The 19775-nt window shown below is 37.1% G+C and overlaps 1 protein-coding gene across 5 annotated transcripts in view; it reads right to left on the bottom strand.

Annotated features, from left to right (window-relative positions):
• Positions 1-578: 578 nt before the first annotated feature.
• The window catches only part of LOC109097552 (protein ITPRID2-like), a 50903-nt gene continuing 31706 nt past the window's right edge, over positions 579-19775 (bottom strand). For 4 of the 5 annotated variants that reach the window (XM_042731752.1, XM_042731757.1, XM_042731755.1 and 1 more), the window contains 10 exons: positions 18910-18970; positions 17974-18062; positions 15537-17114; positions 7437-7511; positions 7164-7279; positions 5976-6123; positions 4762-4827; positions 4254-4649; positions 1993-2121; positions 579-1525 (listed from right to left, as the gene is read on the bottom strand). In XM_042731752.1, coding sequence (XP_042587686.1) covers positions 2014-2121; positions 4254-4649; positions 4762-4827; positions 5976-6123; positions 7164-7279; positions 7437-7511; positions 15537-17114; positions 17974-18062; positions 18910-18970 — 2637 coding nt within the window. In that variant the 3' untranslated portion in view covers positions 579-1525; positions 1993-2013. The remainder of the gene's footprint in view (positions 1526-1992; positions 2122-4253; positions 4650-4761; positions 4828-5975; positions 6124-7163; positions 7280-7436; positions 7512-15536; positions 17115-17973; positions 18063-18909; positions 18971-19775) is intronic. The other variant, XM_042731754.1, reaches the window with a different exon arrangement.

Below are 19775 nucleotides of genomic sequence, written 5' to 3'. Positions count from 1 at the left end.
TCCAGTCCATCAATTAACGTCTTGTGAAGTGAAAAGCTGTGTTTTTGAAAGAAACAAAACAAATTTTATTAACGTCAAACCTTTGTTTCTTGCTGAAGTACGAGTTCTCTATCCATCATATTGCTTTCTCCAGTGAAAATTTTGTCTCATCACCTACATCAGGAGAGAAATATGCACATATTTAGCACCGTTGATGAGCAAAATCGATCCAAAACCTTTCTAAACAAATAAGTCAGTAGATTTTTTATTTGAGAGGACAACAGGGGATGGATGCTTCTGCTGGAGGAAGCATTATTATGGATTATGGACTTTTGCCAGAAGCAACAGTTAAAACGCCATGGGGATGGATTTGTTTCATACAAATATGCTGCTTTTCACTTCTCAAGTTGTTAATTGATAGACTTTATTCGTGTGGACTATTGTGAAGTTTTTATCAGCTGTTTGGACTCTCATTCTGATGGCACCCATTAACTGCAGAGGATCCATTAGTGAGCAAGCGATGTAATGTTGAATTTCTCCAAATCGTACATAATACAAACACCATCCACCATCTCCAGGAACTCAAACAACTCAGCAAGTGTATGTATAAAATAAATAAATCTTTATTAATGATTTGCATTAAAGATTATCCCTCATGCATCCCAAGCGAAAAGGGAACATGTCCCCTTTGTCGCATAAATCAATTAGTATTACAGTTCATTACAGCTTAGATAAAAACAACAAAAAAAAAAAACTCATTCACACTGAGGAAAATTAAGTTGAACACTTTAAATCCTCATCAGAAGATTTGACAGACTATCCACTGCTGTTTGCAAGAATAAAAAAATATTTTATGGGCGTGCTGATGTGTATATGTGTGTATATATATATATATATATATATATATATATAAAATTAGTATTTAGTGCTTTTTCTTCTCACAGGACACTATGTTATGAATGTGCTTTGAAGTGTCTATACATACAGTATATGACAGACCATCAACAGGAAATGAAGACAGCGGTGTGCATTTGAGCAGAACAGTAGTTGTGATTGGTCAATTCAAGTTTGAGAGAAAAAAGTGAAATGTATTGCACAGTTAGTTTAGTTCCTCACAGAGGCTGAATTAGAAAACAAGTCTGATTACAGTAGACATTTTTGTCCTAGACAGACAAAGACACACTCACACAGAAAACTTTAGTCTCCCACAAATCTTTTCAACTGCTGCAAACATCCAATAAGACCTGCATCACATACTTAAATACATCCCAAAAGATTCTTTACATTGCAGTGATATGTACCAGATGGATACCACAATAAGCTGCGTGCCCTTTGTGGATTCGGACAGTGGAAGATCTCAACCACCGCAAACGTGGAATCTGGACTCAAACGCAGAAGCAGATTCCCTGCAGCTTTAAAGTCCAGAAGCAGTCGAGTCTGGAAGGGCTTCACAGACCGAACCAGAGAGAGGTGCTGGGCCGTTCTCAGTGCAAAGCTTTAACCAGTGTTCGTTGTGACTATTTCACAGGATTTACTTCTTCTTCACCTGCAGAACGAAACAAAACAGTGATATTGATTGATAAGATTGTTCCAAAACCCAGTGAGTTGCCTGCCTACTGCCTTCTACTGAAGGTAAAATTACACAGCCCATGCTCATAGTGGATAAAATGCTGAATATTTTTCAAGTGACTTTTTTAATATATTACTTTAACACCAAATCAGCATATTAGAATGATTTCTGATGGATCATGTGACAGTGAAGACTGGAGTAATGATGCTAAAAATTCAGCTTTGCCATCACAGGAATAAATTACATTTTAAAACATATTAAAATAGAAAACAGTCTTTTAAACTCTACTAATATGTCACAATACTATGTTTTACTGTGTTGTAATCAAATAAATGCAGATTTGGTAAGCATAAGAGACTTATTTCAAAAAGTTAACGTGTACATCTTACATTCAACAGATCAAAAGTTCTGTATTAAGCATAATGTGATCCATCAAAACCAACCTCCATCCTCTGTTATGATGCTTACACAGGGGGCTTCCTGGCTGGGAGAGGAGATCTATGCGGTGACACAGCAGCCAGAAGCTCGTTCACAATCTCCTGCCTGATTTCATGCGCAATACTTTCTTTAATCTGCAGGAGGATGAATAAGAAATGATGTTAGACTGCATTAAAGGCAGGAAATCAAACCTAAATCAAACATAAAATGTTGCATAGGGACTCATATCACTAAAAAATGTATCTTAATTTGTTTAACGTTTGGCAACACACCACTACTAATCCATCAAAAAAGTAGGTTCCACTTTATTTTAAGGTGTCCTTGTTACAGTGTAATTATACATTTAAGTACTGAGTAATATTTTACTAACTACATGTACTTACTACTGTATATGGTTAGGGTTGAGATTAGGATTTGGTTTAGGGTTACTTGCATGCAATTATGCATAATAAATTGTTATTATAACAGTTATTACATGTAACAAGGACACCTTAAAATAAAGTGTTACCAAAAAGTACTTTCTGGAATGTAAGTCTTTGCCAAGCATATTTGTGCCGAATGAGAGTGGTACACGAGCTAGTTCTGCATGAAATAAATTCATTTAGGCTTGGCGTTTAAAAGTCTTGTTACTAGAAAAGCAAAACTTTTTATTCTGAAAACAGTTAAACTGCTATCACACTGCTGATAAAGTTAAGTTACAACTTTAAGTTACAGACCAACATTGTTTGGGAACAGGTATCTACAGTATAAACATGCCATACAACAACAAGGTCATTTATGTTAAACAATTTGAACAGTTCTCCATATGTGAAATCCAAAGAACTGGCAGTGCTGTGCAGTGTCAAGTACATGTTGACACACCGATGAGGAACATCAGGTCTTGCCAGGCTGTTCCATCACTCCACAGGCCATGAAATTACCCAAGCGACTACAGGGATCCAATTCAGTCCAAGTTTCCCTTAGACCATCATGACAGTCTAGTCAATTTGCATAAACTGATGCATGATATTTCATGAGAAAATCTGTCAATCATCACAAACACCACCAAAAACCATTACGGCTACAAAGAACTCGCTCAAACAGTGCCAAAGACACAGTTATATATGCTTTTTCCGCTTTCTTTTGAGATGGAGAAGGAAAACATGCCGCTTTTGTGTTTTTTTCGTAGTTTTTTATTTATTTTTTGGAATATTATAGTAGTATGATTATTATAGCTTTTTCTTTTTGCGTTTATTTCCACAAAGGAACAAAAAATGAATGAATGAATAAATGAATAAGTACAGGTAATTATTAATTGTGACTTTTTATCTCACAATTTAGGAGTTAAAGCAAGATTAGCTGAATATTTTCCTCCAAATTTCGGAATCCAACAACCCTACTGACAAATGTTTATATCTCACAATTCAGACTTTTTTTTTTTCCTTCACAGATTTGAGTATTTATATCTCACAATTCAGACTTTTCTTCACTGAATTGTGAGTTTATATATTGCAATTAAGGCTTTTCCTCACAGAATTGGGTGTTTACATCTCGCAATTAAGACTTTTCCTCATAGAACTGAGTGTTAATATCTCACAAATCAAACCTTTCATCACAAATTAGTGTTTATATCCCACAATTCAGACTATTCTTCATAGAATTGTGAGTTAATATCTCGCCATTCAGGCTTTTCTTCAAAGAATTGATTGTTTATATCTCACAATTTAAACTTTTCTTCAAAGAATTGAGTGTTTATATCCCACAATTCAGACTATTCTTCACAGAATTGAGTGTTTATATCTCACAATTCAGGCTTTTCCTCATAGAATTGAGTGTTAATATCTCACAAATCAAACATTTCATTACAAATTAGTGTTTATGTCTTGCGATTCAGGCTTTTCTTCATAGAACAGAGTGTTTATGTCTTGCGATTCAGGCTTTTATTCACAGAATTGAGTGTTTGTATCTCGCAAATCAAAACTTTCCTTTCAGAATTGAGTCTTATGTCTCACAATTCAGGCTTTTCTTCTCTGTATGGCAATATAATATCCCACAATTCTGACTTTTTTTCTCAGAATTGTGAGCTACAAACTCAGAAGTGTAGAAAAAGTCAGAACTGTGAGATGAAAAGTCTCATCTTCTTTAAAAAAAATCTTTGGTGAAAAAAAGACCATACAATTCTGACTGGTCATTTGTGGCATTTAACTGTCAGATATTTCTTAATATTAGTTGTTGGCAATGCTGTATTTCAGTCCTCTTATCAGGGTAACTGTATTAGTTCTCTTACCTCCTGTATGAGATGTTGCAGGTCACCATTCCCTCCACTTCTACTCCTCCATTCGGTGGGACTGCAGACATCGGTCGTCCTGCTCCTGCGACCATCCAGTGACATCTCGTCCTCATCTCTGCTTAACTCCAAGGAAGCAGGTTTCATGCTCTCCTCCATCCTCTCTGGAGAAACGGGCCGAGCAACCTCCATTCCAGGCCGTGGAGGGACGGTGGGTGTGAGATTAAGGGTGGCCCGGTAAACACTGCCTCTCTGTGGGGAAGAAGAGCTAGACTCGAGTGTCCGGTTGAGTCTTCCAGGGCTGGACGCCCTCGATGAGCGGCCTGAACTGGGTGTGACAGCCTCATATCCCAGTTCAGACTGAAGGTACAATTGCTCCTTCAGGAGGTCCGTCACCTGTACATTCACATACAAGAATTTATAATGGATGAGAGGAAATTGAGAGTAGAATAAAGCATGCAGATGATATCTGATACAGGACCCTGTAACATGAGAATCATCCACTCACCGGCTCCATTGCCCGCAGTGCTGAAGAATTAGACAGGCTGTCCATGCTGTGACCTCTGTGCATGTCCTGCAAAACACATATCTGTCACTGAAGGTTCAAAAACATCAACAGTACCAATCAAAAGTTTGGAGTCTGTAAAATTGTTATTGTTTTTGAATGACGTCTCTTATGCTCTCCAAGGCTGTGTTTACTTACAAAAATATAGTAATAATGTGAAATATTATTACAGTTTAAAATAACTGCTTTCTATCCGAATACATTTTAAAATATAATTTATTCCTGTGACACAAAGCTGAATTTTCAGCATCATTACTCCAGTCTTCAGTGTCACAAGTTTCTCCAGCAACCATTCTAATATGCTTATTCACTGCTCACGAAACATTTCTAGTCAAGAAACTAGAAAAATTATTAGGTTACACTTAGGAATAGGGAACACTTATTCACTATTAACTACAAATTTTCCCTCAATAAATTCCTAGTTAGTAAGGTAGTTGTTAAGTTTAGGTATTGGGTGGGATTAGGAATGTAGAATAAGGTCATGTAGAATAAGGCATTAATATCTGCTTAATAACTTCTAATAAATGCCTAATATTCTAGTAATATGCAAGCTAATAAGCAACTAGTTAAGAGACCCTAAAATAAAGTGTTACCAATTATTATCAATGTTAAAAACAGATGTGCAGCTTAATATTTTTGTGAAAACTATAATACATTTGTTTTTAGGATTCTCTGATTAATAAAAAATATATAGTGTCTTCAAAGTAAAAAATTACAGAATTGCAGAATTGAGTGTTTATATTAAAAATTGAAAAAAACTTGAAAAGAAAGTGTACTCTTCACTTGACTAGTTTTGACATTTCAGTTTGCGCTAAGGGTGTGACCAAAATTGTGTATCACACTAACGTTTTAGCATCAATGTTTTAGCTATTACACAATCACAATGTAATGTCCGTTTATTGTTATTCTAAATATATCAGGTTTAGTGAAATTCACACTGGAATTCACATTTAGACTAGTCTGTACTTCCAATCCTGAGAGGAAACGATTTATGCTTCTAATAAAAAATGAGAAATAAATGTTTTATTCTATTACATTCTAACAGAAAAATACTTTAGGTTGCATATTAGGTAAAGCATAATAGGTCTAAGCTATGCTATTACATCATAATTACAGTATTAATTGATCATGTGGCAGTTGCAGTTACATGCACTGACCATGTGGTGTCGGTAGAGGTTGCTGTGCTGCGAGCTGCTGCGCATCTGTTCATTCAGGGAGAGCAGACGATCTTCCAACTGCAGCTCCAACTCTTGTAGCTCCTGCCTGACTGCAGTCCGCAGTGCTTGAAGTTGTTCTGCCTCCCGCCTGCAACATCACAAACCCAAATAAAAGATGTAAGGATTCAAGTTGATCATAGTTTGGCCAACAGTCAGTAAATACTTGACAAGTCGCTATTCGAGGAGGCAGAGATCATATGAATTTACGGTTGATACAGAAAAGCAATATAATATTATAACATTGTGATCATCCAGTACCAAACTGAAGGCCTTTATTTATTTTTCAACACTTTAGTATGCTTTAAAATCTCCACCTACTTCAACTACCACTTAATTTGGCTCTCATTTAAACTTAATTTACATTCATTTATTAAGTTGAATTCCATATAACTTCATTTTTTGTTAAAGTAATAAGAAAACTGCATTTTTTACAGTGTATTTATGTTTTGTTCACACATTTTTGGGTCATTTGTTTTACAATTGTTCAATTGATTGATTCAGTGCTACGGGAAATTAAAAACATAATATTGTAAAAACAGTGAAATATTATTCCAATTAAAAATATATATTTTAATATGTTTTAAAATATAATGTATTCCTGTGACGGCACAGCTAAATTTTTAGCATCATTATCCAGTCTTTAGTGTCACATGATTCTCCTTCAGGAATCATTCTGATATGCTGATAAATCATTAGCATTTATGATTTGTTTACACATTTTAGGGTCCTTTGTTTAATGATTAATTTATGGCTATATCCGCCTTTAGGCATGTAGTACAACAGGAAATTAATATAATATTTATATTTTCTTTAGACATTAGAACCGTGGTGCAAATATATACATAATCTTAAATTGAGTATTCACAGTTTGTTCTTTTTAAGGATTGAGTCTATTTATGTGAATGTTAAAAAATAAATAAATATTTACTTAACATCATTTACAGTACAAAATACATTTCGTATTATAATTTTGTGGTTCTCAGACCCCTGATACATGCCACAAAATAAGTATTTTTTTGCTTTCTAGACCAGAAAATCTTACAGTGTCTGAGATTTGGGCAAAAGGAGCCAGAGTGTTAAGCTTTTGCTCGTTGTGGCCTGTGATTTGGGAACCTATGAGTTCCTCACCTCTCATCTGGACTAAGATGTGTGAAGACCATTGACTGCTGTCTCATGAGAGCCAGCTCCAGATCCATCATCTGAGTCCGGAAGACATTCAGACTCCTGCGCCGCATCTGGAGCTCCTGCAGCACACAGCAAGTCAGCAGGGACAACAATAATGAGTTAAAGACTACTCTTGCACAAGCTATATGAGCATCTCGATTTCATTAGAGGCTTCTAGTGACGCAATTCAGGTTTATGAAAAAGAACTAGCTGCTTCATCTTTGGGAGATGATGTACCTCATAAAGCAGTTGGACAGAGCGCGGTGTACTGATCCTGTCAATGGGTGTGTGTCCTCCATGCACAGATGAGCTCTGCCAACAAAACCACAGATCGGTTATGACTTATGAGTCACACAGGAAAAGCATGTCTAAACTGAGACCAGGATAATGCAGAATGCTGACTTGGCTGATTATTTGCATTTCGGGTGGGATTCGCAAGAAACCGGAACACACTTCCTTGTTCTGCTTTATGCAGATATATGTTACTGTGCAGAACAAAACAGCTATTAAAGGTCAGAGGCTTACCAGACACGTATATGTATATATGTGTATGTATGTATGTATACACAGGGGTTAAATCGGGATTTGTTATGTGGGGGGGCTCTGTGGTTTCCGGCTTTTGAGGGGTGCACATGTGTATGCAAAGCCTACAAAATCAATTAACAAACAATTAACAATTACACTGTAATTATATTGTAACAATTAACAATTGACAAACTGTAAAATATAACAAATTGAGACAGCATTTTATTTATGAACACTAAAATGCAGATCAAAATTATTCTAGATGCTGGGAGTGTGCAAAGCTACATCTGTCTGCAGGATTTTTAAAATCAAATTTAAGAATTTTTAAGACCTTTTTTAAAATACAGGTTTTCACAAAAACAAAATATATATATAAAATGAGACACCTCACATTTCAGTTTTAAAACTATTTTTTTTTTTTTTTTAAGAAAAGAGACAGGTCAGAAGCATAAATTATTCTATTAATTTAAAATAGAGTTATATGGGCAGAAGGGGGAAACAGCAGACAGGCTTATTGAAAATCCAAAATCCAAACTGATTCTCTGCCAGTAGGGGGCGCTTCTGGAATGCCAAAAATATAGCATTTTCCACAATAACAGCTGTAAACAAAGCAGCACTGCCCTCATGAACGCTCCTTTATCAGATAAAGTGCAATCAAAACTTTTCTGATGACACTCGGTTCCTTTCAGCGATAGGCTACATATAAAAACACCCTCATCATATCATTGCTTGAATTAGTAAGAATAAGTAGTGTTTAAAACTATGGCCTATAGTCCTCTGATGAGTTACCAGGGTAATGTGCCGAGACGGCCCTGGCCAAATTTAACCCCTGCGTGTATATATATGTATATGTATGTGTGTATGTGTGTGTATAAGTGTATAAGGCAGATTATTTTAAATAAATCAATTTAATAAAGTAAGGATGCATTAATTTGACCAAAAGTAACATTTAAAACTTATAACATTGATACAAATGATTTCTAATTTACATTTAAAATAAACAGTATGTGTAGTGTTTGCATGTAGTCCTGTTCCATGTTTTATGTTCAACGATATAACTCTGATGTAAGCACGTCGTGGGAACAAGAAGCTAAGCCTGTGTGACGTGTACATGTTTGATAACAACTCTTCCCGTCTCCGCGATCTTTTTTCTCTTATGCCAAAAAGATGCTACAACTTGGCGACGAGTGATAAACAGATCTGAACCAAAACGCATAATAAACAATGGCTGGTTGTTCATCGCATCTCCGCAAGATGGCACTACGAGACGGCACAATGACGCTTCAACAATTACTAGATGCAGGAAGAGCTCAAGAAAAAGCAGATAAACAAGCAGCTGACATAGAAGAGATGCATGCAAAGTCGTCCAAATCATTTACAACACACGCAATAAGTAAAACAACTTTAAACAAACACAAGAAGAGAAATTATAAAACAAAGACTCTGTTTGAAAACACGAAATGCAACAATTGCGGAGGACATTTTCCACATGAAGGTGGGCAGAAAAATTGCCCAGCAAAAGGAAAAATCTGCAAAGGCTGTGGAAAGCTGAATCCTTTTCAAAAAATGCTGCAGGTCAACACGCTACACAAACAATAACTCAAATCCATCTAAGCCCAAGTTTCAAAAGGTAAACACTGTGCATACAGAGACACGGCACGCAAAACATGCCCTGCAGCATCAACAAGTTCAGATGAATACTACACACAGTTCAACATTCATAACAACCTCAGTCACAAGTAGAGATCGCAGAAGTGCCAGTGAAGGTCATCATTGATTCTGGTGCAAGCGTAAATATTGTCGATGCCACTGCATATCACAAACTAAAATGCAACATCACAATAAACTCATCTGATGTAAAGATTTTTGCAAATGGCTCTTCTGCTCCACTTCCACTAAAAGGAAAGTTTCAAGCCAAAATTAACTCCAACAACAAAGACAGTAACCACATTCTACGTAATCGAGTTACAGCACCACAACAGAACTTGGACTTCTTCAAATAGCGCAGTGTCTAACCAACTATCTGAAATTCCCACTGTAAATCAACTGCTAGAAGAGTACAAATAGCTTTTTCAAGGCATTGGAAAGCTGAAAGATCTTCAAGTGAAGCTACACATAGATGAGTCTGCAAAGCCAGTCATGCAACCACACCGATGAATTCCGTTCCATATCAAAAAGAAAGTGGAACAAGAACTTGAAGAACTTGAAAAACTTGAAAAACAAGGTATCATCAAAAAAGTCAGTGGTCCAATGCCCTGGGTATCACCTATAGTTGTGACACCGAAACCCAAAAATCCTGACAGTGTGCGCATATACTGCCCAATTGCGCCATCCAAAGAGAACGTTATATCACCCCGACAGTGGATGATCTGATCCATGATCTAAATGATCTAAATGCCGTATGTTTCACAAAACTGGATCTGAATGCTGGATATCATCAGCTTGAATTACATCCAGACTCCAGGTACATAACAACATTTACAACTCACGTAGGGCTCTGGAGGTACACTCGTTTGAATTTTGGAATTAGTTCAGCTGCCGAGGTGTTCCAAAATACAATTCAGCAAGTCCTTCATGGCATCCCAAATGTCAGGAACATGAGTGATGACATCATAGTCTATGGGAAAACACGAGACTAACACAACACCAGTCTGCAAGCTGTATTCTTAAGACTCACAAAGATAAGTGTGAGTACAGCTAGAAGAAATTAGATTTTTTTTGGATATGTGTTTTCAGACTAGGGCTGAACGATTTTGGAAAATAATCTAATTGCGATTTTTTTGACCAATATTGTGATTGCGATTTAATATGCAATTATTTTTTTAAAGCTCTTTATGTTCTGAATTATTCAACAAAGACGAGCTAAAAATCGTTGTATAGTATGACCAACACAATATTAGATAGATTAAACAGATATGTTCTTTTCTGTAGGCCAGGCCTATGTTACCATGAAATTAGGTAATGCATGAATTGATATGGATGACATTTTTATTAAACAACTACAATCACAGTAGTATATTGACTGATTTGTTGAACTTCCAACCTTGTAAGCATGTAATAATTATGACAACATAAAGCACTGACAAATAAGCCTGGTGTAAACATTAATATGAAAGTCAGTAACAAATCACACAAACTAAAGTTTATTGCAGAAATATAAAAACAAATCTGCTTTAACCCACTCAGTATTTAGGTAATTCAAAGTCACTATAATAAACATCTATAAACGTGTAATGTATTGCACTTTTTAAACACTGTCTGTTAAATTTAGACCAGTGGTTCTCAAACTTTTTTGGTTGCGCCAAATTATTTCACTAAACTTTATGAAAAATTATTTTTTTAATTTAAAAAACCTACAGGGAAAAAACACCTGCATCACACGAAACATTGAAAAATAGTATAGAGAGAATAACTGTTATTATTATTATTATTCTCTATGTTATTTATTTATTTTGGGTTTTATGTTATCTGCTAAGGCATAGGACACACACAGGCTTTCCTCCTCACCAACGACATTAAACACCGTGTCTACACCAGATGTGAGGGGCAAAATACAGTAGAACCCAGTGATGCTGTCTACACTGGATGCGGTGCGGTGCAACAAAACCCGACATTAAACTGATGCCTTGTTCTATTTATGACGTACTGACACAAAGTTAAAATCATTTTCAATGGTCGCTTTGTCGCATCCAGTGTACAGTAGAGCTGTTGCGGCGTGAGTCAACAACTGTAGTGTCCGTTATAGACACAGTGATTGAAGCAGAGAGCAAGATATGCCGCGTCATATTTTCTGCATTTAGTTTTTGAATGACCAGCATCTGCCTGGGTCTGTGCTACATCATATATGGCTTTTCTCTTTGCTTTCACAAACTGATCCATCTCCCATTCTAAGTTACGTCCTTTGGCTGTTTACTGTTTTATTTATTTTCTTTTCTGCTGATGGCCCATGCGCCCACACTTTGAGAACAAATGCTTTAGAAAGACTTTATAAAAAAAAAAAAAAAAAAAAAAAAAAAAAAAAAAAAAATTATATATTATATAATATATATATTACCTTATTATATATATATTATTTTAAGGTCGAAGTCTTCAGTAATGAAATGTCCCGTAACACTTACTGCTTGAGTAATTTCAATGTGCCGTTTTGAAGTACGTTTATTCATATTATATACACTTTCAAACATTTCCACGCGTAGCGTGCCAGGGTTGCCAGGTTTTCACAACAAAACCTGCCCAATTGCTACTCAAAACTAGCCCAATCGCGTTTCAAGGGGGGTCCACCGGTATTCCAGGGGGTAAAATACATGTTTTATAGAGGGGTTCCCCAAACTGCGGACTTGACAACACTGTAGCATGCTGACTTGATGCTTCCTCTGAAGACTGCTTACATATGTTCGACTTGAAGCAGCGCTAGACTGATCGGTCATGTCATCAAAGTACTGTGAGAGCTATAAGAGAGTAGAAGTCTCCTTATGCTTTCTCTCGCCATACTTTGATGTCATACACCGATCGATCTTCAAGTCAAACACACCTCTTTACTCTCGCGTGTCACATGACCGAGTGTAATCGCAGCCTCTGTGATTGAAAAATCATGTTTTTTCATATTGCGATATTATCGCAAATGCAATTAATCGTTCAGCCCTATTTCAGAAAAAGGAATTTCTGCAGATCCGGAAAAGATAATAGCCATCAAGAACCTTTCAGCCCCACAGAATGTGTCTGAAGTACGCAGTCTGCTTGGAGAGACAAAACACTGTTCACCTTTCGTTCAGGACTATGCAACGACCACACAGCCGCTGGTTGAACATATTTGTAAAGACCACACTTGGAACTGGGGACAAGAACAACAAGCAGCACTGGACAAGCTGAAATCTCAACTTATCCAGAATGCTACAATGTCATACTTTGATCCAAAGAAGACATCAACACTTCTTGTTGATGCAAGCCCAGTTGGTCTTGGGGCCATACTAAGTCAGCCAGGCACAGACAGTTCCGGTGAAGTAATTGCGTATGCCAGTAGAGCGCTCACATCTATAGAACAACGCTATTCACACACAGAAAGGGAAGCTCTAGCAATAGAGTCTTGGTATGTGAACACTTCCACGTATATCTGTATGGTTCACACTTCACAGTCATTATGAACCACAAACCACTGGAGCTCATTTTCTATAACCCTCGAGCATCTCCACCAGCCAGGCCTGAACGTTGGAGGCTAAGATTTCAACAGTACACATTTACAGTCCAGTAAAAAGTGGGAAAAAGCAATCCTGCTCATTACATGTCGAGGCATCCTGTGGACAGACAACACACAGACAACTGTTCAGAAAATGCAGAAAGTTACGCCAATTTCATAATTGACAACACAGATCCAAAAGCAATGACCTTGAATGAAGTACAATGTGAAACAGGAAAAGCCTACCTCGCTGTGTCAAAAAAACATCCAACTTGCGCATGTGGGACACATGGGCATCGTGAAGACTAAACAGCTGATAAGAAAAAAAGGTATGGTTCCTTGGTATCGATACAGAAGTGGAGAAAGCTATGCAAGGATGTATTCCATGTCAAGCAGCCACACTCCAACATCATACAGAACCCCTTAAGATGTCTGATCTGCCAGGAAAGCCATGGTTGGAAGTCTCAGTGGATTTCACTGGTCCTTTTACATCTGGTGACTACTTGCTGGTAGTAGTTGATGATCACTCCAGATATCAAGAAGTGGAGATAGTCAAGTCTACAGCAGCCAGTGCTGTGATTCCCAAACTGGACAAGATATTCTCAACTTTTGGCATACCCAAAATAGTCAAAACCGATAATGGCCCACCGTTCAATAATCACTGCTTTGCGGATTTCAGTTCGTATCTTGGTTTCAACACATTAAAGTAACTCCATATTGGCCTAAAGCGAACGGAGAACTTGAGTGGTTCATGCTAACACTCAAAAAGACAGTCATGACCACGAATGCAGAAGGCAAACCATGGAAGCAGTGCCTGTATAGTTTCCTGAGAAATTACAGAGCAACACCACATGGAACCAGCGAGAAGTCTCCCCCAGAACTACTATTCGGAAGAAAGATCATTACCACACTACCTTCAAACCCACAGTTCAGGCCAAAAACTGACCTTAGCGATACTGACCACATTGCAAAGCAAAGAATTAAAAGATATGCGGATCTTCGGAATGGAGCGAAAAAATTCAGGATCAAAGCAGGTGACACTGTACTCTGCTGACAACCTGTGACAGGAAAGCTGACAACTCTGTATGAGATGAAAGCGCACAAAGTGGTCAAGGTCAAAGGGTCGATGGTGACAGCAAGTCGCTCAGGAAGATGCATTACGAGAAATTCTTCATTTTTCAAAAGACTTTAATCTCATCTCACAGTTGAGCAGAATGAAACCTCTGATGACATTAGAGCACAAGCATCAGATTCAGACGTGTTCCAGGACAATGTGCCGCAAGGCACACGGCACATAACCACCAATCTGAGACACTCTGAACTTTCAAATACACCTCGATATTCCCTAAGACCCTTAGGGCACAAAGATATCTGATTAATGAAATGTGAAATGTTGTTTTTCAACATGCTACTACTTGTAGTTCATGAGTATTGATTTGCTTTATTGAACATTCCTGTCCTCAGGTTTTAACAGTGGTAGCTTGAGGTAATATAAAGACTTTAATCTTAGTTTGTCCTTCAGTGCGTTTGATTATAAAGAATGTAATTTGCAGTCTAAGATTCTGTGTTGCAAGTACATTCTCGTTCTCAAATAAGGGAGGGATGTAGTGTTTGCATGTAGTCCTGTTCCATGTTTTATGTTCAGCAATATAACTCTGACGCAAGTACGTAAACACGTCGAGAGAACAAGAAGCTAAGCCTGTGTGATTGCCATGGGGCAAGTGAACGGCATTAGAAAGTAAACTACACGTTTGATAACAACTTTCTGACGCCGTGATCTTTCTTTACTTATACCAAAAAAATGCTACAGTATGCTGTTTTTTTAATCAAAGAATCTTGACAAAAATATATTTCCACAAATATTAAGCAGCACAACAGTTTTCAATAGAGTGAAATATTATAAACACAAAACAAAAATTTATTTTAATGATTTTCTGTTTTTATTTTGAAATTATTTATAAATAATATATAAGAATAAATGTAATTGTATTTATGTAATAACAACATTATTATTATTATAATCATCATCATCATTAATAATAATAATAAAATACAACAAAAATGGCTAATTTTGATAATATTATATTAAAATTAATACTAGTTGCAACACTGCTTGGTAATCATAAACATCTAAATTCCACATTCCTTAAGAAGTTCTTTCTCATCTCGACTTGTTTGGGACACACCCCACTCTATGTTTCCCAATCACTGTTATGTGTAAATAACAGAACAGTTCAGCCCATGCAAATATATCTTCTGTGTTATAGCAAAAACCAGCTAACCTATTTCTACCATCAAATAGTGTATACTGTCATTCCACTCTGCTTTAACTCTTTCCCCGCCAGAATTTTTGAAAAAAAAATTGCCAGCCACCGCCAGCAATTTTGATAATTTTCACTAAAATTTGATGGCCTACATTATATTTTGCTGTATGAATATTTGAATATGCAATACACCAAAATAAAGATCAAAGCCTCTACTTAAAAAAAAATATGATTATCAAAGCATAAATCCAGTAAACTGGTTCCATCAACACCTCCAAAGCTCCAAAACATTTACCACAGGTTAAGATTATTTAGAGAGTCATGAAATCAGGTCATGTAATACGCAAGTATACAAAGAATTTTGGCAATTCTTACCTGACCAAGATTCTGCATCGTCCCACGAATGTCATGCAGGACCCTCCTGAGCTGCATCTCTGTGCTGCCCATCGCAGGTATGGGGGCAGGAGGCGTCTCAAAAGAGCAAGGGAATGGGGGAGATGGATAGTATGGATGACTGTAGGGGGCGCCAGGGTGATGAGGAGAACCGTTGTAGCCCAGACTGTAGGGGGCGCTGTGGGATTGCGCGAGAGGGTCGTGAGGTTGATACGGTCTGCTGTGCATGTTCAATGAGGGGCCGTAGGGAGCTCCCTGAGGAACGTGATAAGGTGAATAGAATGGGCTGTAAGGCGCACTGTGAGGATGAGCATAATGCATATTGTGCTGGGGTGTAAATGGGGCCCCCTGTGGTGGAGTAAATGTATTGCTCTGAAGAGGTTGAGGATTAGGTGAGCTCTGTGGTTGTGGGAAGGGGTTGTGGTGGGGAAGTCTGGTAGGGTATGAGGAGTGGTAGGCCACTCCTTGATGTGGAGAGTAGAAGGACCCATGAGTAGGAGGAGGAGGAGGAGGAGGGTGGCCCGGACCTGTAAATTGACTAAGGTTTGGGACGCTACATGTGCTCCAGTTTGGACCTTCTCCCAAGGGCCTCTGAGGCCAGTCTGCAGGGACGCTATAAAGCGAGCTGGAAGAACGAGTCAGATGCTGGGGTACGTTGAGAAGGTGTGGTGGTGTTCCCCTATCCATCTTTAAACCACCTGCTGGAGCAGAATTGAAGAGAATTGATTGGCCACCAGCATGATCTACTTCGTCTTCTTCCATAATGGAATCCACTTCTTCTCGGTCACTGCGATTCTCTCCGTCGTAGCGGTATGAGTATGAGGGTGGGGTACAGTGCTTGACCGAACCCTTTCCGAGTTGGATTCGCATGGAGGTGACCACTCGAGCTGGGCTGAGCGGAGATGTTGGGAGGGAGCTAGATCTCCTTAAAGGATTCCTCTCCAAGCTTTCCCTAAGCAAGTTCCTGTCCCTCACCCATACTCGGCCAGGACGTTCCTCGTCCACAGAGGATGACCTCTGATGGGCTGTTTGGAGGGCCATTTGTCTTCTTTGAGTCGTAGCGTGGCATTGCTTAAGATCTGAAGACTCTGGAAGATCTGAAGACTCTGGTCCAGAGGATGGACATAAATCCTCAGAGAAGTCTAGATCTATGCCTAAACCAGGCTGGGATATGTTGCCTTCATGAGCTACATCCAAGATGGAATCTGTTGCAGGATCTACCATTGTACTCAAATCCGCTTCTGGAGAGTCTGTGGTGGGTTTTTGCGATGTGGTGAAATTGGATTCAACTATGGAATCCCTATCAGAGTCAGGAGAAAGGAGCGGTCCATTGGTGCTAATATTGTCAGAGTCTGAATTGGGAATCTGGAGGCTGGTGATCTCAGGCACTTCTCGGTTGGCTCCACTCTGGCTAAATGTCCCTTTGTTGGACTGAGGATGGGCTTCCTCACCCTGCAACCTCTCAAAGTTGGGGTACTCTAATGCTATGGGTGTGCTGACTTCTCCTGCATGTGATGTCACTGTGGTTTCGCTGTCACAGCTATCTGAGCTTTCCTGTACCTAAGAAAATTCAAGAGAGAAGTTTCACTTCCATTATCCATGAAGGACTGGTTCTTAGAAACGTTGATGTTGAAAGAACCCAGAAATTTATTTTCATCCTCATTTATGTTTTGTAAATTGCCCTATGAACACATATGCCACAATTTTAAGTTCTGGTACATCTTAATTCATCACTTCAAGAACATTTTTCAAGATTTATTTTTATTTATTTATAGGGAGATACCAAGATTTCAGAAATACCAAATGCTGGGTGAGAATAATTAGATATTCCTATAAAACTTACTGAAGTCAATATTTTCACTGTTTGTATAACTAGTAGCTTGAAAGCATGTTCATAAATTACTAGACAATATTAATGAGGTTAGAAACATCCATTTTTAACAACATGTAGTTTAAACCAATAAGTATAATAAACATGCATTTTATTCTATAATATCTTTTTTTAATAACAGCTTAGTACAAATTTGGTTTATCTACATTTAATGGAATTTGAGATTTCTGCGGCAAATATATTCAGAAAAACACACTTGATTATGTTTCATTTAAATGGAGGCAATGCTAATTTATTTTATTATTATTCATGAAATGTGTATTTTAATAAATAAATTAATACATTTATAATGATTAAATAATTAAAAATAATATTTTTTTTAAATAATAATAATTTTCCTACTGTAAAATATTTTTTAAAAATACATTAAAAACTTTTAAATTATTCCAATTTTTTATACTTTTTACCATCAGTGCAAGCTAAATTCAAACATTTTTTTTTTTTTTTTTTACTGGGCTTGAGGAGAATGACAATTTTAGTATTCATAGGCTGTAGAGAGCCCAGATGGTTATGCCCACACTCACGTACCTTCAGGTGATTACCCGAACCGTCTGTGGATGGGTCCTCAGCAAACCCGCTGCTGTCAGACTGCTGGCTGGCAGTCCTCAAAAACCTCTCTGTAGGGAGACACAACGTGAGCACTAAAACTGAGTGTGACTGACTGATTTCCCAGCAGTCAAAGACTTTTCAAAATTCAAGCCAGTTATTATAATTCATGCTTATGAGTTTTAAGGCTTAGATCTCATTATTTAGGTCCAGTCTGCCACCTATTTTTGTTTTCCTATCACTGTTTTAGTGTAATGCCATAACCTACTTTGAGGAATGTTTGAATGTAGATGAAGCTTTGGTAGCTTTGGTTGCTTAAGACAGAACATAATAATGGCTCAACTATTTTATTTTGAAATTTTCATAATGACACACATGCTATTGATAAAACTTAACTTTAAGCCAGAATTCTTCTACATACTTGAATAGAGAACATCTACTGATTTCTACCACACGAGGGCAGACTTGATCCATACTTTATCTAAAACGCATATTAAAGTCTCCTCCAGCTCTTTAGGGCTGGGCCTTAAGGCAGCTTGATAAAACACATCACAGTTATGTTTAGTGTTTAAATAAGAAATGTCTTCCTCTGCATTCTTGGAAAAAGTGTCTGTGCTTTTCTTTGGGGAAATACAGCCAGATTTGATCACACGGTCATTGTGTTCTCAAGAGGAATGAGTCTGAAAGCATTTTTTTCTTAACTCAATCCCCCCCCCCACACACAAAACCTAATATAGCAATCCAAATCTCACAGATGTTGTGTACAATACCATAGCCAAACTAACAACACAACCTGTTGCTAAGAAGTCTCTTTTACATGATATTTGTTTTGACTCAAAATGGCAAATAGCTTTTGCCACTAATACAAATTCGGTTTCCTGGTAGCATGACTGATAACCGCAGTACGTCGACACTTACCGCTACCAGCTCGAGACATGCCACCAGGACCAGGAAGAGCTTCATCCTCATTACTCTGCAACTGCAAAGAAATCGATCTTTACCAGTCTGACAGATCACACTTGACACTTGAACATTGCACCAGTTTTATATACTCAAATTAAGCAACTCATGAGCCATCGTTAGAAAATGCAGTATGACCAGAGGCCAGCATATAAAATGTCCTGATAAATGTACTGGGTGGTTGGACAAACAGATAGTCACACCCCAAACTCACATTATAGGTCGAGCCAGTGTTACTACAGTATATCATACCCTGTCAGGATGCTCAGACAAATAGAGCTATAAGATACAAAGTACAGTGTAACAAGTGGTTTATTTGTAATTGTCTTAGTTTTTAAAGGGATAACTCCGCTAAAAATTAAAAGTGTCATTATTTACTCAATCTCATGAACTAATAAATAAATAAATAAGCAGTACCAATATTAATTGCACACTGATATTAAAAAGTATATTTATTATTACTATTGTTATTTTCTAATAATAGAAAATTACAATTATTATTTTTGATTATTCAATTCTTATAATATAATATATCACATAATAAATGCTTCCTGCTAAAAAAACTGTATAAAAATATTACTATTAAATGTATAAATAAGCAGTACCAATATTGATATACAAAAATGTTAATATAATATAATATATGCTTGCTGCTAAAAAATATACTGTATAAAAATATTACTAATAAATGAATAAATAAGCAGTACCAATATTGATATACAAAAAAAAATATTTAATAATATAATATAATATAATATAATATAATATAATATAATATAATATAATATAATATAATATAATATAATAATATATACTTCCTGCTA

This window comes from Cyprinus carpio, chromosome B9, assembly GCF_018340385.1.
Source record: "Cyprinus carpio isolate SPL01 chromosome B9, ASM1834038v1, whole genome shotgun sequence".
Lineage (NCBI taxonomy): Eukaryota > Metazoa > Chordata > Actinopteri > Cypriniformes > Cyprinidae > Cyprinus > Cyprinus carpio.
This window is presented reverse-complemented; position numbering and strand designations above follow the sequence as displayed.